General features: G+C 51.3%; 1 protein-coding gene across 1 annotated transcript; it reads left to right on the forward strand.

Moving 5' to 3' along the window:
- Positions 1-2,816: 2,816 nt before the first annotated feature.
- Polr2j (RNA polymerase II subunit J) lies at positions 2,817-9,146 on the forward strand. Its single transcript, XM_038346550.1, has 4 exons — positions 2,817-2,952; positions 6,291-6,380; positions 8,345-8,519; positions 8,943-9,146. Exons 1-4 carry the CDS (start codon positions 2,900-2,902, stop codon positions 8,976-8,978), a joined length of 354 nt encoding a protein of 117 aa, XP_038202478.1. The 5' UTR covers positions 2,817-2,899; the 3' UTR covers positions 8,979-9,146.
- The last annotated feature ends 107 nt before the right edge of the window (positions 9,147-9,253 follow it).

Genomic DNA, 9,253 nt, shown 5'->3' on the forward strand with positions numbered 1-9,253 from the left:
ATACCACATATTTACATTATGACTTATAACAGTAGCAAAATTGCCATTATGAGATAGCAATGAAAATACTTTTATGATTGGGGGTCACCACAGCATGAGGAACTGGGCTAAGGGTTGCAGCATCAGGAAGGTGGTTGAGGACCACTGGTCTAGACAGACTCAGCCAACATCTTCCCACTCGATGTCCCTTAATGAAGAAGCCTCTCCACAACAGCGCCCTGGCTTCAGTTCTGCTCCTGCCACAGAGGGAAGAGTAGGGGGCATTCAGCTCTCAATTCAAGTGGTATATTACTCATATTTTCTTCTGGAAGAGTTAAGACAGGGTTTGCCACATGACCAGGATAGACTCAAACTCATTATATAGCGCCAAGGATGACCTTGAACTCCTGATCTTCCTGCCTCCACCTCCAAGTGCTGGGGTTAGGGATTGTGAGCCATGGGGTTTATGCAGAGCTGGGCATTAAACCTTGCCAGAGCCTGCCGATGATCAAACTAGGTGCCTGGAGTGGGTGCGAGGACTGAGGAAATGGCAGATGAAAGAAACCGAGACAGAGACACAGGATAGATCCGGGAGGTCTGTTGGCCAATACTAAACAGTCCAGAGTTTATTTCAGAACCTGCTTTTCTACAGATGAAGAGCAGAGGGCAGAGCAAGGAGCAGTACAGTTAACTACCTCCCTCCGCAGCCTGTGTCTTAGTAGACGATGTGTTCTTTCCCATGGGCTTAAGCAGGACTTTCTCACAGCTCTCAAGGAGAGAGCAGGCAGAGCAGACAGACTCGAACTCAAATGACTTTTAAGTCAGAATGGACTCCAGATGGAAACCGAGTCACTTGTGGGCTCCCACAAAACCTAGGGCTCGATGTGCTCAGCAAGCTCCCTCCCAATGGACCCACAGTTCTGGCCCTGTTAGCTCTGAGACAGTATCTTATCTATTCAGGCTGGCTTCAAACAACTGTCCAGCTGAGGAGGATCTTGAACTCCTGATCCCGGTGCCTCCATCCCGACAGTGATGGCTTCACAGGCCTAAGCCACCATGCCTGAACGCAAGGGCTATGCTCAAAAATCACACTCAGGCTGGCAGTGTGGTTCAGTGGTAGGACACCTGCCCTATGCACACAAGACCCTGGGTTCCATCTCTAGGGTCGTAAACAGTTCAGCAATACAAACAATAACTAAGTGGTACTGGTCAGGGCGTGGCTTGGTTTCTCGTCGTCTCAGCTCTGGTTTTCAGGGCGGCCTGAAGAAATCTTTATTGCTTGAAGAGTCAAGCTCCTTCCCTGAGACTCCTCCTCATGGGGTGGTCTGTCTTCAGGGGTCCGCTGTTCCTAGAAATGAAGGTGACTACACGCTTTGGGCTGTGACTGGAGAACCTTGGATGACTTCTGCTCTTCCTCCTCATCTTCTTCTAAATTTGAAGGGACGAAAGCTGAGCAAGATGCCTGCAATATCTGTGCCTTCCGCCTTCAAGGTGGATGGGCTGGGCTAGCTGTCACTGGCTCTTAGGTAGACACTCCAGGAATAGCATGCCCATGTGCACAGGCAGGGGGACCGTGACACAGTGTGAGGGGCTCCCAAGCCCTCTGGCACCTGACATTGTCTTGTTTCCTGTGGCCCTGCCATCATCCATGCCACACAGTGGTGTCTCAGTGCTCACAATACCAACGGATAGGGTGGCTCCCGCCTGCGATTTCAAAGCCTGGGAGACTGAGCCGGTAATAGTTACTGTTTTTGTTGCTGTCTACAAACCTGACAGAAGCATCTTAAGGAAGGGCACAGCTCATCATGGTGGGGATGTCATAGCCACAGGAGTGCCAGGCAGCTGATCCCATTGCCCTGCAGCCAGGAAGCAGAACAAGATGATTTACTTTCTTCTTTTCATGAGTCTGAGACCTTAGCCTCTAGCATGGCATCACGCACATTAATGGTCCGTCTTTCTTCCTCATTTAAACCTGTCTAGACTCTCACAGACAGACCCAAAAGTTTTGTTTTTAATTTTACATTGTGTGTGCACCGATGTGCAGATGCTGCACACAGGGAGGTCAGAGGAGTTGCTTCTCTCCTTCCACCACATGGGTCTTGGGGATTGAAACCAGGTAGTCAGGCTTGGTGACACTACCTTCACCCAGTGGGCTGTCTTGCTGGCCCCACCTAGAGGTCTGTTTCCACAATGATCTTAAATTTCATCCGGCTGACAAGAACCATCGTGGAGGCTGGAGACATGACTCTTCAGGGGACTAGAGTTCCCAGCAGCCACGTAGGGTGGTTCACACCCATCTGTAACTCCAGCGCCAAAGGACCCAACCCTCTTCTGATCTCCAAAGGTGCCTACAGACACGTGCCACACAGACAGCCAAATAGGAATTTTTAAAAATAGAAAACACTAACTGCTACTGAGACCGCTGAAAAAATGGAAAGGGACCAGGCTTTCATTATGTTTTTAGTTATCTGTGTGCCCGCACCCCAAGCTCTTCCCCATCTTTACACATTTTCTTCCTGCTCCCCTGGACCTCATCCAGCAAACATCACAAGGATGCTGGTGTCGACCCAGCCGGGGGTCCACAGGCGACTTTACACACACAGCTCGGACGCCACCTCAAGGCGCACCAGTGAGCCAGTTGCAGGTGGCTCAGCCTTCCCCGCGCAGGCACAGCCACCCAAAAGCGGCCGGGTGAAAGCGACGGACCGGACTAGACTGGCGCGTGCGCACAGCTCGCGGTCTCCCTCGGCCCTGCCGGCGTGCGCCTGCGGAAGGTCATCCGGTCCACCAGGGGGCGCGGAGCCAGGTGCTCACTCTGATTGGCTGCGGCCGCGTGACCCGGAAGTGGTCGCGCTTCGGGGGCTCGGTGTGGTGACGGCGGCTGCTGGTTGGAGTTTCGGAGACAGCGCGCGTCGCTAGGATGAACGCTCCTCCGGCCTTCGAGTCGTTCTTGCTCTTCGAGGGCGAAAAGAAGTAAGTTGGCCGTCAGCCCCGGCGGAGCGCCGCACTGCTCCTGCCCGGGGGAAGCGAGGTGGGCTGTGCTTTGCGCATTCTGCCCCGGGCGCGTCCGCCGAAGTAGGCGGCTGTGCGAAGCCTCGCCGAGTGCATCCGTTTTGCAGTGGGAAAACTGAGGCTCGGGGACACTGAGTCCCTTGCTCCAGACACCTAGGAAGTGGCTGTGACTGTATTCGAACCAAGCCCTTTCCCTCTGGGCATTCTCTTCACTAGTCTACAACACCATCATCCATGCTACAGTGATGGCTTTAGAGCTCACAACCCGCTGGTGGCGAACGCCTGTGATTCCAGCACTAGGCGACTGAGGCAGGAGGATCATGATAGCAACGAAGGGACGGAGTCACAGCTGCCTTCTCACTTAGCAGCCTGAGGATTTCCCCTAGATTTTCAGGGATTCGTGGTTTCCCCGCTGAAAGAATGTTAGGACTCGACGGTTTAATGAAGCAGGACTGGTGATTTTTAATATATATATATATCCCCATGACGGGGGTTTCTCTGTGTAACCCTCTCTGTAAACTTGGCTGGCCTTGAACTCACAGAGACCCGCCTGCCTCTGCTTCCTGAGTGCTGGGATTAAATGCGTGCTTCACCACCTCCCGACTTGTTTTTGGTTTTTCGAGATAGAGTTTTTTTGTGTGTGTAACTTGCTTTGTCGACCAGGCTGACCTGCCTCTGCCTCCCGGATGCTATCATGCCCAGTTGCATGTAATTGTCTTAATGGTAACCAGAAACAACCTTTTGATGACTCAAAAGTTCTGTCTCAAAAGGTTGCTAAAAACCTTTCTTTCCTGAGTGCCCCCCTTTTTAATTTTATGTCCATTTATTTATATTTTATGTGCATTGGTGTTTTGCCTGCATGTATGTCTTTGTGAGGGTGTCAGGTCCCTGGAACTGGAGTTACAGTTTTAAGTTGCCATGTGGTTGCTGGGAATAGAACCTGGGTCCTCTGGAAGAGCAGTCAGTGCTTTTAACCTCTGAGCCATCTCTCCAGCCCTGGGTACTCTCCTTGGAAGTCTTCTTGGGCCCAAGTGAGTCCCTATCTCAAAAATAAATGTATGGCGGTAGATTGCTTGCCCGGCACACACAGGGCTCATTTCATCCCTGTGTCAGTCAGTCAGCCAATAATGCAGTTGAAGGAAATTCTCCGGGTTTGTCTGTACAGTGCAGACCGGTGACTGACCTCACACTTCTAAGAGACCTCTGTGCAGGGTTTTGTGTTTGACTTTGCTAGCTAATTCAGCCTCCCTTGAGGGCATGTTCTCAGCTGAGGGTCCTGTTGGTGCCCCATCAGCAAGAGCATTTGGTCATGTCTGGAAACACTTCTGGTTGTCCCCAGGCAGCTGCTATTGGTATCCGGTGGGCAGAGGCAAAGGATGCTATGAATGACCCTTGGTGTGCTAGACAGCTTGCCAGAAAAGAGCGTCAGGTCTAGGATGTCCATATGTACAGCTGGCAAAACGGCTCAGGCACCCGCAGTCAAGCCTAATGACTGGAGTTCGATGCCCAGGACAGTGCGGCAGAAGGAAAGGACAATTTGCAGGTTGTCCATTCATCTCACACAGGCGCGGACAAAGGAAATACATATTTCTGTATTGTTTGAGATATTATGCTTTAGAAAAAAAAGAAGCAATGCTTTGTCAGGCGGTGGTGACACACGCTGTTAATCCCAGCACTTTGGAGGCAGAGGCAGGCGGATCTCTGTGAGCTCAAGGCACAGCCTGGTCTAAAAAGCTAGTTCCAGAACAGCCAGGACTACATTGAGAAACCCTGTTCTGGGGGGTGGGGGAAGAAGCAATCCCATGTGGATGAGGGTCCCTGGTGTATAGATAAGGGGCCTGTAGAGGGTTCCTTTGTCATGCTGGAGATAGAACCCAGGGTCTGGCCCCTGCTGGGTTACTGCTTTATCACTAAGCTACAGTTCAGCTTTTTTTGTTGTTGTTGTTTTCTTTTGGTTTTCCAAAACAGGGTTTCTTTTTTTTTTTTAAATGTTTTTTTTTTTAATTTATTTATTATGTATACAACATTCCTTCCATGTATGCTTGCATGCCAGAAGAGGGCGCCAGATCTCATTACGGATGGTTGTGAGCCACCATGTGGTTGCTGGGAATTGAACTCAGGACCTCTGGAAGAGCAGTCAGTGCTCTTAACCTCTGAGCCATCTCTCCAGCCCAAAACAGGGTTTCTTTATGTTGCCCTGGCTGTCCTGGAACTTGCACTGTAGTCCAGGCTGGCTTCAAAGTTACAAAGATCCTCCTGCCTCTGCCTCTAGTGCTGGGATTAAAGGTGTGTGCTACTATGTTTGGCTCACTCCAGCTCCATGCCCCCCCCCACTTTAAATGTTTTTGATGAGGAGATGGTTCATTGGGTAAAACCCAAAGCATTTACTGAACACTCAAGTGTGGGTCCCCAGAACCCGTGTCACACTTGTGCTATCTACTTGCAGTGCTCCTCCAGGACATGGGACGTGAGACAGGAGTGTCAGCTAGCATGGTGTATCCAGGGGCAAAGAGGAAGGCAAGGATGGTTGAGGTTTTTCTCTGCCTTCCTGCCTCAGTTGCTAGGATTACTGGTCTGAACTATCAGGAGGCCTAGCTTGTTTGAATGTGGAGTGGTAGGTATGAAACCCAGAACCTCACACATTTGAGGTAAATTGTCAACCACTGAGCCATGCCAGAGCTCTCAGAGGGTCCTTTAGGGGTGAGCAGAGTGAAGGGCTTCCAAGGGCTGGACCCCATAGTTCAGTGGTAGAGGGTTTGCTTAGCCTGCTTGAAGCCCTAGGTTCAATTCCTAGTACTGCTGGGGATAGCAGGGCTTGCAGAATGATGGCCTTGGGTCCACCCTGAATTGTTAGGGGGGGTTGGAGGCTAGGGGTCTCCTGTTTTTTGTTTTGTTTTGTTTTGTTTTTTTTGAGGCAGGGCTTTTGTGTGTAGCCCTGACTGTCCTGGGATTTGCTCTGTAGGCCAGGCTGGCTGGGAACTAGAGCTCCGCCTGCCTCTGCTCCCCGAGTGCTGGGATTAAAGGTGTGGCCGCCGGCACCCAGCTGTTTTCTGTCTTCTAGGAAAGAATTTAGTCAAGAGCTAGTTTAAGACAACTAATGCACTTGTGGGAGAGCTGTGTGCATTGGTTTCTGGGGTAGTGGGAACAGCCCAACTGCAGTCTCAAGGATGTTTGACCACAAAGGGCATTCTGACCCCCCAGGGGATGCTGATTGGAGGATCAGTGCCAGCATCTCAAGGGCTGGCTGGATGTGGGCTCAGGAAAGCAATCTCGCTCAGCTTTTGCCTGTCTCTTTCTAGAATCACCATTAACAAGGACACTAAGGTGCCCAATGCTTGCTTGTTCACCATCAACAAAGAAGACCACACTCTGGGGAACATCATCAAATCGTAAGTCCCAGGCCAGAGGCCCTGGGGTTTGGGTATCACAGGACTCTAAGCTGAGCATGCGTCCTGTAACAGTGCCTTCCCATCTCTCCTCAGCTCACTGATACATCAGGTCAGATCCTTTCTTCCAACCTGGCACTGAGGTCTGCTCACGTGGGTCTTGTGTAGTGTAGGCTGACTAACTACATAATGGAGGATGATCCCATTAGGTATAGCCCTGCTATACCTTCCCATTGTGGGGGCCCTGAGCTTCCTGTAGGCTTATTTATGTAATTTAAAACTTTGCAGGAACCCTCAGCAATTGCTTCTTAGTCTTCTGGCTAAGATCAAGTTCAGGGGACTCCAGCAAAGCCAGTTTTCATTTTAATGGGCATTAAGAGGTCAACAGGTGATGGTATTGTGGCACACACCTATAATTGCCACACTTGGGGGACAGAGCTCTTTAGTTTAGGGTCAGCCTGGTCTACATAGTGAGCACCAGGACAGGTCTACATAGAGACCCCATCTCAAAACAAAAAACAAAAAGCCAGTAGGGGCACCTCATGCATTTGATGGTTTGCTGAAGCCTGCAGCTCCTTTTCTTTATCCTTCAACTTTGTAAAAACTTGTGGTTTTGTCCCTGAGTGTGAGTGCCAGTATCAGCACTGTTTTAGGTCAGATGCACTGAGTTCTTTGGAGCTGGAGCCACAGATGGCTCCCACCTCATAGGTGCTGGGAACTGCCTTGCATCCTCTCCAAGGGCAGTGTATAGAGACATTCTTTAAGTTAAAAACAAAAAAAATATAAAAACTTAGGAATGTTCTACCACATGTGTATGCCTATTACCCGTGAAGGTCAGAAGGCCCTAGAGCCCCTGGAACAGGGATACAGGTGGTTGTTAGCTGCCACATGGGTGCTGGGAACCTCTTAATTGCTAAACCACTTCTCCAGCCCAACCTGCAGCTTAAAGAATAAACCTATGTGCACATGCCTTTAATCCCAGCACTCAGGAGGCAAAGGCAGGTGGGTATCTCTGAGTTCAAGGCCAGCGTGGTCTACAGAGTTCCAGGACAACCAGAGAAACCCTGTCTCAAAAAAACAAAAAAAATGTATATATTGAGTGTGGTGCGAGAGGTTGTTGGATCCCTGGAGCTGCAGTTACAGGCAGTTGTGAGCCACTTGACAGAGGTCCTGGGAACCAAACCCAGATTTTCTACAAGAGCAGTGAGTGCTCCACCACTGTACTGCTTCTCCAGCTCCACCTATAACTCTTCAAGGGTGTGCTTTCTGCACATAGGTCTGTGTAGCATATGGTGCCCTTGCATGCCATAAGTGTCGGATCCCCCGGGACTCTTAGTTGCGAGAACCAAGGTTCCCTGGAAGAGCAGCCATTGCTCCAGCCCCGTTCTACAACTTGTCAGATGTATAGCAGGGGCCAGTTAGAGCCCGGCCCGTGCCCTTAGGTTCTTCATTCCCTCAGCTTTGTGGGAAAGGGCCATGTACATGGACGCTGCCTGGGGATCGTCAGATCCTGGCCCTCTCTTCCCACCTGCTTGCTGTACCTAGGAATGGGGCCTTGTATTCTGGTCGCTTCAACCTTGGCCTCGGTGCGGTCCACAGCCACTGTCTAGGTTCTCAGCTTCTTTTAGATGCCATCACAACTGGCTCCCAGCCAAGGCCCTTGGTCTCATAGATAACATGGTTTCCATATGGCCTTAAGCCCCTTTAACTTGACTTCCCCTCCCCTAGTGCTGGGCAGGAACCTCGAGCCATGTGTATGTTAGGCCAGTACTCTACCACTGAGCTACATCCCCAGCCCTCTGTATTTTTTTAAGATAATCTAAGTTGGCTAAGGTGGCCTTGAACAGCTGGGCTGACGGGCCTACACCACACCACCATTCTCCTCATTTACACTTGGGGGCAGGGAGCTACTCTGGTTAGAAAGCCTGCCAGGGTCGACCTCCTCCCTCACAGTCTCTGTTTCTCAGACAGCTGCTGAAGGACCCACAGGTGCTGTTTGCCGGCTACAAAGTCCCTCACCCCTTGGAGCACAAGATCATCATTCGTGTGCAGACCACCCCAGACTACAGTCCCCAGGAGGCCTTCACCAACGCCATCACAGACCTCATCAGCGAGCTCTCCCTTCTGGAGGAGCGATTCCGGGTGAGGAGCCGTGCTGTGTCCTGCACGTCCTGCAACCCTCCCACCAGAACCTTCCAGTGAGGGGCTGGGGCCTGGAGTACCAGCCCCATCATCAAAAATCTCCCCCTTTGCCACTGGCTTCTCTAGGTCATAAAGCCTTTGGACTGTTCACCACAGGGTAGGAGGCAGTTATCAGGGGCCCTCAGTGTAAGCCACACCCTTTGAGGTTTTCACCCGGCTGGGCATATCCCACTTGGCTCCATCCCCAGCCCTCAGCAGGCGGGTGGCTCAGAGCAGGGTAGGTAGAAGAACCTGCTGAGACACCCGGAGCCTTTGGTGACTGGTCTGCCCCACGTATTCTCTGGAGTACAGGTCCCTAGCCACACAAGCAGGGGACACTGGGGTCACTCCAGTGCAGTCACTGCCTTTGTCCTCTCTCTTCAGGTGGCCATCAAGGACAAGCAAGAAGGAATTGAGTAGCGGCTAAAAGGAGCATTGCCTACTGACTGTAAGGCTGGTGCCTACACCCTCAGGGCCTTCTCAGTACTCCGTGATGACGACAGGCACTCGGCTCTCCGTAGCTGGACACTCCTGTTCTGTACATAGACTGTGACTTTCCTAATAAAGTATATAGCGGGCCACAGAGGACTGCAGCGTGTGCTCAGACTTAACTTGATGGTGGCAGGTGACCTATCTGTCACACAGAGACCCTAACCACAGGCTGAGGCAGAACTTGGGGCTGCTGGGGAGGCGAA

This window comes from Arvicola amphibius, chromosome 10, assembly GCF_903992535.2.
Source record: "Arvicola amphibius chromosome 10, mArvAmp1.2, whole genome shotgun sequence".
NCBI classification, from domain to species: domain Eukaryota; kingdom Metazoa; phylum Chordata; class Mammalia; order Rodentia; family Cricetidae; genus Arvicola; species Arvicola amphibius.

Bases quoted from the DNA above. Each gene is read 5' to 3' on its own strand.
- Polr2j (XM_038346550.1), top strand. From the start codon at position 2,900: ATGAACGCTCCTCCGGCCTTCGAGTCGTTCTTGCTCTTCGAGGGCGAA. The intron at 2,953-6,290 runs GTAAGTTGGCCG...GTCTCTTTCTAG, and splicing joins CTCTTCGAGGGCGAAAAGAA to AATCACCATTAACAAGGACA. The intron at 6,381-8,344 runs GTAAGTCCCAGG...TCTGTTTCTCAG, and splicing joins CTGGGGAACATCATCAAATC to ACAGCTGCTGAAGGACCCAC.